General features: G+C 43.6%; 1 protein-coding gene across 1 annotated transcript in view; it reads right to left on the minus strand.

Annotated features, from left to right (window-relative positions):
• The window catches only part of LOC106564594 (xylosyltransferase 1), a 128,461-nt gene that overhangs the window by 63,999 nt on the left and 46,460 nt on the right, over positions 1-18,002 (minus strand). The window contains exon 2 of the mRNA XM_045691150.1: positions 5,995-6,631. Coding sequence (XP_045547106.1) covers positions 5,995-6,631 — 637 coding nt within the window. The remainder of the gene's footprint in view (positions 1-5,994; positions 6,632-18,002) is intronic.

Genomic DNA, 18,002 nt, shown 5'->3' on the forward strand with positions numbered 1-18,002 from the left:
CCCAGTATACCCAAACGGTTCACACCCAGTATACCCAAACTGTTCACACCCAGTATACCCAAACTGTTCACACCCAGTATACCCAAACGGTTCACACCCAGTATACCCAAACGGTTCACACCCAGTATACCCAAACGGTTCACACCCAGTATACCCAAACGGTTCACACCCAGTACACCCAAACGGTTCACACCCAGTACACCCAAATGGTTCACACCCAGTATACCCAAACTGTTCGCACCCAGTATACCCAAACTGTTCACACCCAGTATACCCAAACTGTTCACACCCAGTATACCCAAACTGTTCACACCCAGTATACCGAAACGGTTCACACCCAGTATACCCAAACTGTTCACACCCAGTATACCCAAACTGTTCACACCCAGTATACCCAAACTGTTCACATCCAGTATACCCAAACGGTTCACACCCAGTATATCCAAACTGTTCACACCCAGTATACCCAAACTGTTCACACCCAGTATACCCAAACTGTTCACACCCAGTATACCCAAACGGTTCACACCCAGTATATCCAAACTGTTCACACCCAGTATACCCAAACTGTTCACACTCAGGAACAGCCTGCCCTCCAGTCATTCCCCATACTACCAACCAGCCTCAATTCTTCTAAACCTTTGCAATGTGAGCATAGTTAAGTGATAGTTTTCTATAATATATGTCATTTAGCAGACACGTTTATCCAAAGTGACTTACAGTCACGCGTGCATACATTTTACGAATCAAACCCACAATTCAGGCCTTACAAATGCCATGATCTACCAACTGAGCTACAAAGGACCACAGTCCAGAAACAACTGTACGGGCCAAAGAGTTTTCTCCCACTCTTTGGCCCATCCAGGAACAACCCCTTCCCCACATCCCCCTAGAGCATTAGGCATTACTGTAGATCTGATAAGAGGGCAAAGTGGAACTACTATCATACTGCTTCAACCTATCCAGTTCCTTCAGCTATACAGTCAATAGGGGATAGGAGTTAGGGCTTGTTTCTGGACCGGGCCTATATCTCTACAGTCAATTCTACACAATGTACTCACCCTCTATGTTACAGTAACAGTATATCTATTAACTCACCTTCTATTAGAGGTCGACCGATTATGATTTTTCAACGCCCATACCGGTACCGATTATTGGAGGACCAAAAAAAGCCAATAGTGATAAATAGGCCGATTTTTATATATATTTTTGTAATAATGACAATTGCAACAATACTGAATGAACAATGAACACTTAATTTAACTTAATATAATACATCAATAAAATCAATTTAGTCTCAAATAAATAATGAAACATGTTCAATTTGGTTTAAATAATGCAAAAACAAAGTGTTGGAGAAGAAAGTAAAAGTGCAATATGTGCCATGTAAAAAAGCTAACGTTTAAGTTCCTTGCTCAGAACATGAGAACATATGAAAGCTGATGGTTCCTTTTAACATGAGTCTTCAATATTCCCAGGTAACAAGTTTTAGGTTGTAGTTATTATAGGACTATTTCTCTCTATACCATTTGTATTTCATATACCTTTGACTATTGGATGTTCTAATAGGTACTTTAGTTTTGCCAGCCTAATCTCGGGAGTTGATTGGCTTGAAGTCATAAACAGCGCAATGCTTGAAGCATTGCGAAGAGCTGCTGGCAAACGCAGTAAAGTGCTGTTTGAATGAATGCTTATGAGCCTGCTGCTGCCTACCACCGCTCAGTCAGACTGCTCTATCAAATCATAGACTTAATTATAATATAATAACACACAGAAATACGAGCCTTAGGTCATTAATGTGGTCAAATCCGGAAACTATCATTTCGAAAACAAAACATTTATTCTTTCAGTGAAATACGGAACCGTTCCGTATTAGTTGGTAACGAGCCAGGCGGCCCAAACTGCTGCATATACCCTGACTCTGCGTGCACTGAACGCAAGAGAAGTGACACAATTTCCCTACTTTAATATTGCCTGCTAACCTGGATATCTTTTAGCTAAATATGCAGGTTTAAAAATATATACTTCTGTGTATTGATTTTAAGAAAGGCATTGATGTTTATGGTTAGGTACATTCATGCAACGATTGTGCTTTTTTCGCAAATGTGCTTTTGTTAAATCATCCCCCATTTGGCAAAGTTGGCTGTCTTTGTTAGGAAGAAATAGTCTTCACACAGTTCACAACGAGCCAGGCGGCCCAAACAGCTGCGTATACCCTGACTCTGTTGCACAGAACGCAAGAGAAGTGACACAATTTCCCTAGACAAAAGAAATTCATGTTAGCAGGCAATATTAACTAAATATGCAGGTTTAAAAATATATACTTGTGTATTGATTTTAATAAAGGCGTTGATGTTTATGGTTAGGTACATTGGTGCAACGACAGTGCTTTTTTCACGAATGCGCTTGTTAAATCACCCGTTTGGCGAAGTAGGCTGTGATTCAATGATAAATTAACAGGCACTGCATCGATTATATGCAACGCAGGACAAGCTAGATAAACTAGTAATATCATCAACCATGTGTAGTTAACTAGTGATTATGTTAAGATTGATTGTTTTTTATAAGATACGTTTAATGCCATGATCGGTGTCCAAAAATGCAGATTACCGATTGTTATGAAAACTTGAAATAGGCCCCAATTAATCAGCCATTCCGATTAATCGGTCGACCTCTACCCGCTATGGTACAGTAACATCAGTAACATTATATCTATTAACTCACCCTCTACGTTACAGTAACAGTATATCTATTAACTCACCCTCTATGGGACAGTAACAGTATATATCTATTAACTCACCCTCTATGGTACAGTAACATTAGTAACAGTATATCTATTAACTCCCCCTCTATGTTACAGTAACATTAGTAACAGTATATCTATTAACTCCCCCTCTATGTTACAGTAACATTAGTAACAGTATATCTATTAACTCCCCCTCTATGTTACAGTAACATTAGTAACAGTATATCTATTAACTCCCCCTCTATGGTACAGTAACATTAGTAACAGTATATCTATTAACTCCCCCTCTATGGGACAGTAACAGTATATATATTAACTAACCCGCTATGGTACAGTAACATTAGTAACAGAATATATATATTAACTCACCCTCTATGGTACAGTAACAGTATATATATTAACTCACCCTCTATGGTACAGTAACATTATATATATTAACTAACCTGCTATGGTACAGTAACATTAGTAACAGAATATATATATTAACTCACCCTCTATGGTACAGTAACATTAGTAACATTATATATATTAACTCACCCTCTGTGGGACAGTAACAGTATATCTATTAACTCACCCTCTATGGTACAGTAACATTATATATATTAACTCACCCTCTATGTTACAGTAACATTAGTAACAGTATATCTATTAACTCACCCTCTATGGGACAGTAACATTAGTAACAGTATATATATTATCTCACCTTTTATGGTACAGTAACAGTATATATATTAACTCACCCTCTATGGTACAGTAACAGTATATATATTAACTCACCTTTTATGGTACAGTAACAGTATATATATTAACTCACCCTCTATGGTACAGTAACATTAGTAACAGTATATCTATTAACTCACCCTCTATGGGACAGTAACATTAGTAACAGTATATATATTAACTCACCTTTTATGGTACAGTAACAGTATATATATTAACTCACCCTCTATGGTACAGTAACATTAGTAACAGTATATATATTAACTCACCTTTTATGGTACAGTAACAGTATATATATTAACTCACCCTCTATGGTACAGTAACAGTATATATATTAACTCACCCTCTATGGTACAGTAACAGTATATATATATTAACTCACCCTCTATGGTACAGTAACATTAGTAACAGTATATATATTAACTCACCCTCTATGGTACAGTAACATTAGTAACAGTATATATATTAACTCACCCTCTATGGTACAGTAACATTAGTAACAGTATATATATTAACTCACCTTCTATGGTACAGTAACCGTATATATATTAACTCACCCTCTATGGGACAGTAACATTAGTAACAGTATATATATTAACTCACCTTTTATGGTACAGTAACAGTATATCTATTAACTCACCCTCTATGGTACAGTAACAGTATATATATTAACTCACCTTTTATTGTACAGTAACAGTATATATATTAACTCACCTTTTATGGTACAGTAACAGTATATATATTAACTCACCTTTTATGGTACAGTAACAGTATATATATTAACTCACCCTCTATGGGACAGTAACATTAGTAACAGTATATCTATTAACTCACCCTCTATGTTACAGTAACATTAGTAACAGTATATCTATTAACTCACCCTCTATGGTACAGTAACATGAGTAACAGTATATATATTAACTCACCCTCTATGGTACAGTAACATTAGTAACAGTATATCTATTAACTCCCCCTCTATGTTACAGTAACATTAGTAACAGTATATCTATTAACTCCCCCTCTATGTTACAGTAACATTAGTAACAGTATATCTATTAACTCCCCCTCTATGGTACAGTAACATTAGTAACAGTATATCTATTAACTCACCCTCTATGTTACAGTAACATTATATATATTAACTCACCCTCTATGGTACAGTAACATTAGTAACATTATATATATTAACTCACCCTCTATGTTACAGTAACAGTATATATATTAACTCACCCTCTATGGTACAGTAACAGTATATATATTAACTCACCTTTTATGGTACAGTAACAGTATATATATTAACTCACCCTCTATGGCACAGTAACATTCGTAACAGTATATATATTAACTCACCCTCTATGGCACAGTAACATTCGTAACAGTATATATATTAACTCACCCTCTATGGGACAGTAACAGTATATATATTAACTCACCCTCTATGGTACAGTAACATTAGTAACAGTATATCTATTAACTCACCCTCTATGGGACAGTAACAGTATATATATTAACTCACCCTCTATGGGACAGTAACAGTATATATATTAACTCACCCTCTACGTTACAGTAACATTATATATATTAACTCACCCTCTATGTTACAGTAACATTAGTAACAGTATATCTATTAACTCACCCTCTATGGTACAGTAACAGTATATATATATTAACTCACCCTCTATGTTACAGTAACAGTGTATATATTAACTCACCCTCTATGTTACAGTAACATTAGTAACAGTATATATATTAACTCACCCTCTATGGTACAGTAACATTAGTAACAGTATATCTATTAACTCACCCTCTATGGTACAGTAACATTAGTAACAGTATATCTATTAACTCACCCTCTATGGTACAGTAACATTATATATTTTAACTCACCCTCTATGTTACAGTAACATTATATATATTAACTCACCCTCTATGGTACAGTAACATTAGTAACATTATATATATTAACTCACCCTCTATGTTACAGTAACATTATATCTATTAACTCACCCTCTATGTTACAGTAACATTAGTAACAGTATATATATTAACTCACCCTCTATGGTACAGTAACATTAGTAATATTATATATATTAACTCACCCTCTATGTTACAGTAACATTATATATATTAACTCACCCTCTATGGTACAGTAACATTATATATATATTAACTCACCCTCTATGTTACAGTAACATTATATATATTAACTCACCCTCTATGGTACAGTAACAGTATATATATTAACTCACCCTCTATGGTACAGTAACATTAGTAACAGTATATATATTAACTCACCCTCTATGGGACAGTAACATTATATATATTAACTCACCCTCTATGGTACAGTAACATTAGTAATATTATATATATTAACTCACCCTCTATGTTACAGTAACATTATATATATTAACTCACCCTCTATGGTACAGTAACATTATATATATATTAACTCACCCTCTATGTTACAGTAACAGTGTATATATTAACTCACCCTCTATGGTACAGTAACAGTATATATATTAACTCACCCTCTATGGGACAGTAGCGGGTGACCTTCTCAGGCATCAGTTGACCCTCCTTGTGTCTGCAGTACACTTCAGCTATCTGCTGCCGGCACTCCTTGGTCTTGGCTCTGGACAGAGCCGAAATGGCTTCCTTTCCACTGATCTCACACTTAGGCGGCTGGTCGTAAACGACCTCCAATGGAGCCGCAGTCGCCTGCTTCCTGGTCTGATGCGGGTGTTGGTGTCTATGTTGAGTCTGGGGGTGGGACTGCGACTGGGGGTAAGTCTGAGCCTGATCCTGGCTCTGTGGCTGTGAAGAGCGGCTGTGGTGGTTCCTGGAGCCCACCCCGGCTCCAACCGCTTTCGGGCCCACAGGAAGTGAGCCATTCTGGGCTACGGCTCGTCCATACTGGAGGACCTCGTTGGAGCTCCGGCTGAGAATCGGAGCGTTATCCTTCCAGGTTGCCTGTTCGGCATGGGCCTTCTCCTGCAGCCTCTCCCTGTGTTTGTTACTGTTAGCGCCCCCTGGGGGCTGGCGCTGGGGCTGCGAACGGGCGCCAAAGTTACTATTGTCTATGTTCTCAAAGTCTTTGGGCACAGAGTTCTCATTGTTGCTGTCCACTCTGACTTTCTCCTTGGGGCGGTGGGAATAGTAGCCATCCTGTGAGAACAGGAAAGGGAGAGAGCAGATTAGTTTAATTGTTGTTGGTTTTTATTTGAACGTAATTTGGTTAGGAACTAATTCTTATTTACAATGATGGGAGAAGGGAAGAATGGAGTAAAGGAGAGAGAAGGGGGAATGAGGAGGGGGAGGAAAGAGGAGAAGGAAAGATAGGAGGAAAGGGATAGAGGTGGAGGAAAGGCGGAGGAAAGGGGGAAGGAGAGAGAGAAGGAGGGGAAAGAGGGAGAGAGAAAGAAGGAAAGGAGAAGATGGGAAGAAAGGGGGAGGAAAGAGAAGGATAGATAATGAGAGAAGAGGGGGGAGGGGATAGGGGGCACAAACAAGCAGAACCAGATCTGTGGTGAGTGAGTCAGTGAGGCACATATCAAATGTCAGATTACCAATCAACACGCCACACACACCAAGCAGCTTAACAGAACCAAGAGGCATGAAATTAAGTAGCATTAACTTATTGACTCCCTCCGCTCCCTGCCACAACACAACAAGGTGCAACCTGACTGGCTGACTGGGCCTATCGCCACGGTGACGACGGGGACGAGGACTACTTTCTGTGGCTGTGTGCGTGTCATCAACAGATTAGTACCGATTTCAATGAACTTCTCCCCTGACGTACCTGTCACCCCGTAAACAGATTACCAAGGGGGATAAAGCACCGGAATGTGATTTTGTTTGTGTGTGGTGTGTGTGTATGTGTGTGTGTCGTGTGTGTTGGTGTTTGTGTGTGTGTGTGTGTGTGTGTGTGTGTGTGTGTGTGTGTGTGTGTGTGTGTGTGTGTGTGTGTGTGTGTGTGTGCGTGTGTGTAAGCATTCAGGGTACACACGTATTCTCTGATTCGACATTCTCCGGAGCCACGTGATGATTATGGAATTACAATAGTGTGGCGTGTGAAAAGGAGGCAGTGTGTGTCGCCGCCGGGTGTGTGTGTGTTTGCAGCCCCTGTTTGTGTGCTTTGAGCCAAGATCTGAATGTACAATTTCCCCATCTTTCCACCAGAACAAGCCGAGAGAGAGGGAGGGATGGAGAGTGTGAGAGGGGGATGACAAGGAGAGGAGAGGGTTGACATGCGGGAGAGTTCTGCCGCACCTCGGAAGCACTCGCTTCACTGAAATGTTCCCCGACGCATCAAATGGGACAGGCGAGAGAGCTTCCTCTGCCTACCTGGCTGAGACACCGTGAAACACACACACTTCGCTAGACAGGCGGAGAGCGAGAGAGGAGAGGAAATGTGTGTGTGTGTGTGTGTGTGTGTGTGTGTGTGTGTGTGTGTGTGTGTGTGTGTGTCAGAGAGGAAGGGCAAGGAACAACGGCGGTGGGAGAGGATATAGAGCTCCAGTACAAGCTGAGGCACTTGATGTGTCTCTCTGTTTACAGTCACAGCTAATAGAGAGAGAGGTGAGAGAGAGCGAGAGAGAGGTGAGAGAGAGAGAGATGTGATAGAGAGAGAGAGAGGATAGAGAGAGGATAGAGAGAGAGGATAGAGAGAGAGTGAGAGAGAGCAAGAGAGTGAGGTGATAGAAAGAGAGAGGGGTGACAGAGAGAGAGAGAGGATAGAGAGAGGATAGAGAGAGAGAGAGGATAGAGAGAGAGAGGATAGAGAGAGCGAGTGAGAGAAAGGTGATAGAAAGAGAGAGAGGGGTGACAGAGAGAGAGAGAGAGAGAGAGGTGATAGAAAGAGAGAGAGCGAGAGAGTGAGGTGATAGAAAGAGAGAGAGGGGTGACAGAGAGAGAGAGAGAGAGAGAGAGAGAGAGAGAGAGAGAGAGAGAGAGAGAGAGAGAAATGGAGAGCAAGACATTCACAGAGCTGGAGATTCAGGCAGAGAATGAGTGAAAGCGAGCAAATGAGAGAGAGAAGAGCAGTGAAAAGGATAGAGAGAGAGAAGAGAGGGAGCAAGGAGCGAGAAAAGCAAGATGTCGAGCGAGAGAGAGAGAAAGAGCGTGAGAGAAAAAGAGAGAGGTGAAAAGGAGAGACCGAGAGAGGCGCACTGCTCGGTATGGTAATGCATTTCTCTCCCCTAAAGCCAGCCTGTTATCAGCACATCAACCTCTTCTCTCTGCAAACACCTTGTGTCTGAGCCTATTACAGAGGTGGAAGACTGAGACAGAGACAAGTAGGCAGACAGAAGAGGAGGGAGGGAGGGAGAGAGAGGGGTAGGGGGGTGGAGAGAGGGGAAGGGCGGGCATTTTTGTGAGATTTATGATAGATCTTCCTAATCGTTTGCATAACATTCTCACTGTCAGTTCTCTCTCTCTCTCAATTCAATTCAATTCAATTCAATTCAATTCAATTCAATTAAAATGGTCTTTATTGGCATGGGAAATACATGTTTACATTGCCAAAGCAAGTGGAATAAACGATAAAGAAAAATGAGAAGAAACAGCAACAAAACAAAAACCCTGAAAATGTAACTGAACAGTAAACATTTCCCTCACAAAAGTACAGCTGTGTACAGTGTTTTAACAATCTCTCAATTCAATTGGCTTTATATGCATGGGAAACGTGTTTACGTTGCCAAGCAAGTGAAATAGACAATCCACAAAAAAAAAATGAAATAAAGAAGGGAAAATAAACAATCAGAAATGAACAGTAAACATTACACTCATAAAAGTTTGACTACGTACCGTGCAGTGTTGCAACAATGTGCAAATAGCTGAAGTACCTTCTTCATTACACCCACTGATTCTCTTAAACCTCAACCTCATTCAAATCACCTCCAACCCACCTGCTGCCACAACTGGGTCACCTCCTCTCTTCTCCTCTGTGTGTGTGTGTGTGTGTGTGTGGCGGTTCACAGCTGCTGTGTTATACAGGCTGAGCTAATACACGTTAGAAGCTGTTAATCCTTCATGTAACAGCTGCCTTACACTACCGATCACCCTAAAATATCCCACTCGCCCAAATTCAAAGAGACCGCTTCTAGGGGCTAATCCAAAGTACGCTAGTCATAGGATGTTTTAGGGCGTTTAAGAGTGCAGGGGTAGGAGAGAGAGAGAGAGAGAGAGAGAGAGAGAGAGAGAGAGAGAGAGAGAGAGAGAGAGAGAGAGAGAGAGAGAGAGAGAGAGAGAAAATAGAAAGAGAGAGGAGTAGAGTTAAAAAGAGCACATGTTTGCCCTGGAGTAGCAGATATCCCTGGCTTTGCGTGGGCCGTGAGAGACATGAGAAGAAGGGACACGGTTGGAATCGCAGGAAAGCCCAAATCCAAACGCATTAAATCTGTTGTCTTCATCTTTTAACTGTCTCTATTTGAAAGAGAAAAGTGTTGAGCCCAGCAGCACAGCAGGCCTCTGGCTAAATCAACAGGATTGTTCTCTGATCTGCGAATCAGTGGATTTAATAAGGCATTTCTGCATTCAAAAGTATAACAAACATGTTGTATAATGAAACCGAGGGTGAATATGATTCACATGTGGAGAAATAAATACTTCTGTTCCTCTGTTATTCTCTCTATCTCTCTGTCTCCTTCCGATTCCTCTCCCTCTCTCTCCTGATCCCTAGTTTCTTTCCTCTCTCTCTTTCTACTGCCCTTCATTTGCTCTCTCTCTCTCTCTCTCTCTGGCTCTCTCTCTCTCTCTCTCTCTCTCTCTCTCTCTCTCTGGCTCTCTCTCTCTCTCTCTGGCTCTCTCTCTCTCTCTCTGGCTCTCTCTCTCTGGCTCTCTCTCTCTCTGGCTCTCTCTCTCTGGCTCTCTGGCTCTCGCTCTCTCTCTCTCTCTGGCTCTCTCTCTCTCTGGCTCTCTCTCTCTCTCTCTGGCTCTCTCTCTCTCTCTCTGGCTCTCTCTCTCTCTCTCTCTCTCTTGCTCTCTCTCTCCTGCGTTTAAAGGACTTCTCTCTCTTTAATCTCAGTCTGTGTTTAAATCTGTAGGGACAGAGCAGGGGGCTCTTAGAGAGGAAAAGATGGGGAAATGGACAATTAATAGCCCAGGGATGGTGAGGCTAGGAAGCTAGGCCATTAGGGTGTGTGCGCGTGTGTGTGTGTGTGTGCTTGGTTATCGATCGCTAGGGGGAATCTGTCTTATCCTACACAGCATGCTTTGGGGAGGCCAAGCCCGGTTCGCCTGACACGCGGTCGCTTACTAAACCCCCTTCTCAACCCCCTCGCCCCTCTCGGCCCCAATCGCTCAGCTAGAGAGAATACAAGCAGGTAAAAGGGTAAACGTTCGGGCTATCCATCATTGCAGGTAGCAGGGCTGGGGCAATGGAGTGAGGGACTGAGGCTGAAACTCTGACTGAACCACCCCCACCTACAAGGGATGGTTTGGTCCATTTGTCATACTGTACACATCATACCGGCTCATTCCATTTCCCCCATTTCCTTTACCACAGGGGAGAGAGGGAGATACTTCATCTGGCCTGCTCCCCACCCCCTCTCTCTCCATTCCCCAATCTCCTTTCAACTTCATATCTCTCACACCACAGCTGCTCAGGCATACCCACTCTCCCTCTCCTCCTCCCCTCATCTCTTACTCCAGGGGGGAAATCTGTTCATTTCTCAAATTCTACCTGCACACTGGCACTATCCTTCCCTCCCTCCTTCCCTCCATCCTCCATCCCTATTGTCATTTACTGTACTGGTCCCCTGGTGAACCTTAGCAGCAGCACTGAACACATCACTTTAAATCTGGCCCTCGTTTTACTGGCTATTTCTCCCACATGGGGCCAACTCAGATGAGCTGTGGCTCCCATACACACTCAATCAACTGCTATCTGACAAATCGTTCTCTCTCACACTGCACACACACACGCACACACACACACACACACACACACACACACACACACACACACACACACACACACACACACACACACACACACACACACACACACACACACACACACACACACACACACACACTCCATCTATCGGTTAACTACAGCTGTTTCTATCTCTATCTCTCTGCAAGGCTATGATGGAACTGGCCCTCTGGGTAATGAGGAGAGCTGGTCAGTAATGGGGGAAACATTCAGTAATAAGCGTTCCTGTACTGATGAAAATCAGCAGCACTTACATTACAATTTGTAATACACTAGCTACAAAGTAAGCCTCTGTTTGTAAGGTTGGGATACTGAAACATCAACTATGAGGTGACACTAAAGAATGAGAACATGGAGCTCCAGAAGTAAACCCAGAGACGGAAGAGCAAGAGAGACATCCCACGCGCTAATCTATTCTGGTTCATATACAGCCAATGAACTAAACAGACCAGACCCAGCTGCTAATGCATTGGTGCCTATGGGAAAGCCACCCCGTTAAGCAGACCAGTCCGGAACTGACCATTTTCTAAGATTGGTAAACGGCCTGAGTGGGACATCTTCATTTATCCACCATCTTTGGTAAATTATCATCTCAAATCAGTTCACACAACAGTCTCCTGCCTATCTGCCTCGTCAGACATGACTAATCAAACTGGCCTGCTGTAGGTTAGCAGGCCACACATGACACGTGCTGCTGGATCATTCATCATGTGTTTAGCTGGTCGAGGTGATCAGGCACTCTGTGGGGCAGCCTCAGTCATCAGTCAGGATCCCCTGCTGTGTCGTTAAAGCTCTTTCATAATTACCTAGATTTAAAAAGCGCTGATCCCTGTGCCAGCCCGCTTCCTGTTACGAACCACAGACACTGGCTACAAACACTACAAGAACACGGCTGCAGACCTGGGTATAGTATTTGAACCCAGGTCTGCTTCAAGCTGCAATATGTCTCATATCAACTGTTTAAGCCGCATTACTTCTTACCTCAACGCACATGTATTCATTTGTATACTTAGAGTATACTTAGAGCACAGGAGGCTGCTGAGGGGAGGACTGTTGATATTAATGGCTGGAACGGAGCGAATGGTATCAAAACCTGGAAACCATGTGTTGGCTGTATTTGATACCATTCCACTTATTCCGCTCCGGCCATTACCACGAGCCCGTCCTCCCAATTAAGGTGCCACCAACCTCCTGTGACTTAGAGCACACTGAGTATGTTGCAAGAGGTATCAACCTTGGTTAATAGGATAAGAGCTGTGTCTTTTAGTAGATGCTTAAAGTGCTTTCAACATTTAACAATGTGCTTTTAACTCATACCTGAACATTGTTTTTCCGGAACATTACGGCGTGCCCACCCCTCCTCCCTCCCTCCCTCCCTCCCTCCCTCCCTCCCTCCCTCCCTCCCTCCCTCCCTCCCTCCCTCCCTCCCTCCCCTCCCTCCCTCCCTCCCTCCCTCTGCCTATTTCTATTCTCTCTCTCTTTCATGGCTTCGGCTGAAGGAATGCTGGTCACATGCATTGTGTGTGTGTGTGTGTGTGTGTGTGTAGCCATGCTGAATGAGCTGCGAGAGTCTTTGGTATGCGCGGCACACACACACACACACACACACACACACACACACACACACACACACACACACACACACACACACACACACACACGTCAATAAAAACCTTTCAGATAGAGTGTGTGTGGTACTGTAAAATGTGAGGCGTTATGCCACTAATCTTGTGACTGTGAAAAATACGCAGCAATATCAGAAACACTCATGGAAAGGAAATGGTCCTCGAGACTGGCTTCTCTCTTTGCAAAGAGAGATGTTTACCACAGAAAACACATCCATTACAAAGTAGCCTGTATTCAACTAAACAACATAGCTCTTAAGGGCAACTTCAAGTGGACAAGTCTTTCCACGCTCCCCTTCTATCTAGAATGCAAAGAAGTAACTAGTTGCTTCTCAAAAATACCAACTGAACTTCGCAGAAAAGCTTTTTCAGCTAATTTGGGGATTTAAAATAGCCCAACTTCAAAGGCTACTGTAATTCCGGAAATTAATGTTAAAAATTCGGACATTTTCAACGTCTGGTGTTGGGACATTTTCATATGTCAATTATGTGGCCGTAATGTAGCCTCCAAACTGGGCAAACTAAACATCTCAGTCCAAAAACCCAGAATCTGGAACTATCAACTAAAACTTCCTCAAAAAAGATACATAGAGAAAAATCAATCCACTTCCTTTAAAAACCAAACACTTTCCACACACTTTATAACAAAAATGTCAATATAAAAAGATATATATAAAAAAAAATATATACATATATATATATACACTGCTCAAAAAAATAAAGGGAACACTAAAATAACACATCCTAGATCTGAATGAATGAAATAATCTTATTAAATACTTTTTTCTTTACATAGTTGAATGTGCTGACAACAAAATCACACAAAAATAATCAATGGAAATCCAATTTATCAACCCATGGAGGTCTGGATTTGGAGTCACAGTCAAAATTAAAGTGGAAAACCACACTACAGGCTGATCCAACTTTGATGTAATGTCCTTAAAACAAGTCAAAATTAGGCTCAGTAGTGTGTGTGGCCTCCACGTGCCTGTATGACCTCCCTACAACGCCTGGGCATGCTCCTGATGAGGTGGCGGATGGTCTCCTGAGGGATCTCTTCCCAGACCTGGACTAAAGCATCCGCCAACTCCTGGACAGTCTGTGGTGCAACGTGGCGTTGGTGGATGGAGCGAGACATGATGTCCCAGATGTGCTCAATTGGATTCAGGTCTGGGGAACGGGCGGGCCAGTCCATAGCATCAATGCCTTCCTCTTGCAGGAACTGCTGACACACTCCAGCCACATGAGGTCTAGCATTGTCTTGCATTAGGAGGAACCCAGGGCCATCTGCACCAGCATATGGTCTCACAAGGGGTCTGAGGATCTCATCTCGGTACCTAATGGCAGTCAGGCTACCTCTGGCGAGCACATGGAGGGCTGTGCGGCCCCCCAAAGAAATGCCACCCCACACCATGACTGACCCACCGCCAAACTGGTCATGCTGGAGGATGTTGCAGGGAGCAGAACGTTCTCCACGGCGTCTCCAGACTCTGTCACGTCTGTCACATGTGCTCAGTGTGAACCTGCTTTCATCTGTGAAGAGCACAGGGCGCCAGTGGCGAATTTGCCAATCTTGGTGTTCTCTGGCAAATGCCAAACGTCCTGCACGGTGTTGGGCTGTAAGCACAACCCCCACCTGTGGACGTCGGGCCCTCATACCACCCTCATGGAGTCTGTTTCTGACCATTTGAGCAGACACATGCACATTTGTGGCCTGCCGGAGGTCATTTTGCAGGGCTGTGGCAGTGCTCCTCCTTGCACAAAGGCAGAGGTAGCGGTCCTGCTGCTGGGTTGTTGCCCTCCTACGGCCTCCTCCACGTCTCCTGATGTACTGGCCTGTCTCCTGGTAGCGCCTCCATGCTCTGGACACTACGCTGACAGACACAGCAAACCTTCTTGTCAGAGCTCGCATTGATGTACCATCCTGGATGAGCTGCACTACTTGAGCCACTTGTGTGGGTTGTAGACTCCGTCTCATGCTACCACTAGAGTGAAAGCACCGCCAACATTCAAAAGTGACCAAAACATCAGCCAGGAAGCATAGGAACTGAGAAGTGGTCAGTGGTTACCACCTGCAGAACCACTCCTTTATTGGGGGTGTCTTGATAATTGCCTATAATTTCCACCTGTTGTCTATTCCATTTGCACAACAGCATGTGAAATTTATTGTCAATCAGTGTCGCTTCCTAAGTGGACAGTTTGATTTCACAGAAGTGTGATTGACTTGGAGTTACATTGTGTTGTTTAAGTGTTCCCTTTATTTTTTTGAGCAGTATATATATATATATATATATATATGAAAAAGCCCCATTGAGAAACAGGAGGAACCAGTGTGGAGAGGCTGATTTGCAGTACAGATAGGAAGTAGAGATATTAATATGATTTCTTATGGGGTAGCTCCTACTTAAAGAGATTTCCTTAAGCAGGTTTACTAGAGTGAAAATGAAAGACAAGGGTCTGCATCCCAAATGGCTCCCTAGTACACTACATATGGAATAGGGTGCAATTTGGGACGTATCGGGGGTATTCTGGAGCTCTCTGGGAGTTCACTTGTCCCTGGGCAATCTCCAGTCTACAGCTGGAAATGTCCCCTCAGACTGTACATAACATGTATTAGTCCTATAGCAATCTACAGCTGAATATGTCTGCAGCCACTAAAGACTGTAGCCGTCATGTACTCCAGACTGTATCATATGTATAAGTCATGTGCAGCAGTATTTACAGAGGATATTACATTGGGGTCAATTATATTTCAGCTCCCCCAGACAGTTGAGGAAATTGAATTGAAAGTGACTTGGTGATGTGAAAATTGCCTGTGATTCATAGAAATGACATTTTGGTTCATTTTATTTCATGGAGTTGAAAAACACCCTGAATGAGCCATTCTATTTAACACGGTAATATTGGATGTAGTTAGCACTTCAATGAAGTCAAATAAATGTTACAAAATGAAGGGAGGTAGGCAGGATTCAAGACTTCCTCTGTCTCATTATGTTGCCTTCTCAATAAGCGAAGTCTATATCAGAGCAGTTTACATGGCCGGATTACAACACAAACACACAAACAAACACACACACACACACACACACACACACACACACACACACACACACACACACACACACACACACACACACACACACACACACACACACACACACACACACACACACACACACACACACACATCCCACCTCCCACATACACACACCCAGCCTTCTCTCTCCTCCATGCAGTGCCAGCCTCACACATCCCCAGGCCAGAGGGAGAAGGTGACAGTATAGAGGTGACAGTGGCGGCCAGCCACCCTTCGGCCACAGACAAACACATGGGGTCACCCAGGGGCCACCCAGAGGGACACATAGGACAGAGACTGGGGTCAGACATCCAGCCTCCATACCAGGCCTGGCCAGTGACGACAACAATCCTGGACCAGAGAGTCCACTGTTTCCCCATACTGTACATAGAGTAAAATATCACTCTATTCTCCATAAACCTTCTACCTCCCCCTCTTTCAATGAACCATGGGACTTACCATATGTCATAGTGAAAATGAATCAGTCTGGCATCAAATCATGTGTCTCTATCTCTCAAGGGGCATAAAGGACCCTTAAAAGACCACGAGAAGAGACGTTCAATTCACCCCTAATGTTCCCCCTACTCTCTCTCTCTCTCTCTCTCTTTCTCATAAAACCAGTGGCCCTTCACATCGAAGCAGCTCTGAATAGACCCTCGTCACATGACCCGAGTCGTATCTCACCAAGGGCACCATAGAACCATCTTGTCTCTCTCTGTGGAACAGGCCTGGCCGTGAAATGACACCGCTACTTAATCAATTGTGAATCGTGAAATTTCACACAGGAGGAACCTCTTTTCTTCTTCTCTGCTACTTGACAGTGATTGAACCGCACAGCCATGGCCATTCCATTCACCACGGTGCGATGTGACAGTGGGAGAATGAGAGAAGGATGAAGAGGAGGAGGAGGAGAGATAATCTCCCTACGACATCATCAAGTCCCCTTTAAAAGAAGCCATAGTGTGGTTATTGTTCACTTTACAGGAAGGCTACTCCAGCTGACATATAGAGGAGATGTGTGTGTGTGTGTGTGGGGGATGTGTGTGGGGTTTGTGTGTTCATGTTAATGTGTGAGGAGTAGGGGGTACAATGCATAGAACCAGGGAGCCCTCCCCCCAACAACAACAAAGGCCCAGGCAGGGGACAGAGAGGAGGGGGGATGAGGGAAGGTTTGTGTGAGAGACTGACAGAGAGAGGGGCTTTGGTGAATTCTACCAATCTCCCCCCGCTTCAGTGCACTGGTGGGAAAGCAGTTTGAAAGCTGTTTTGACTGTGTGTGTGTGTGTGTGTGTGTGTGTGTGTGTGTGTGTGTGTGTGTGTGTGTGTGTGTGTGTGTGTGTGTGTGTGTGTGTGTGTTTGTGTTGACTTTGTGATGTCCGTGTCAGTGGGCATTACTGGCATTCAACAAGCATGACCCACAAGCTCAGCGTGACATCATGTGCCTGTGCCCAAGAGCATTAAGGTAACCTGCCTAAATGACTACCGACCTGTAGCACTCACGTTTGTAGCCATGAAGTGCTTTGAAAGGCTGTTCATGGCTCACATCAACACCATTATCCCAGAAACCCCAGACCCACTCCAATTTGCATACCGCCCCGACAGATCCACAGACGATGCAATCTCTATTGCACTCCACACTGCCCTTTCCCACCTGGACAAAAGGAACACCTATGTGAGAATGCTATTCATCGACTACAGCTCAGTGTTCAACACCATAGTGCCCGCAAAGCTCATCAATAAGCTAAGGACCCTGGGACTAAACACCTCCCTCTGCAACTGGATCCTGGACTTCCTGACGGGCCGCCCCCAGGTGGTATGGGTAGGTACAACACATCCGCCATGCTGATCCTCAACACAGGGGCCCCTCAGGGGTGCGTGCTCAGCCCCCTCCTGTACTCC

Source organism: Salmo salar, chromosome ssa12, assembly GCF_905237065.1.
Source record: "Salmo salar chromosome ssa12, Ssal_v3.1, whole genome shotgun sequence".
Taxonomy (NCBI): Eukaryota; Metazoa; Chordata; class Actinopteri; order Salmoniformes; family Salmonidae; genus Salmo; species Salmo salar.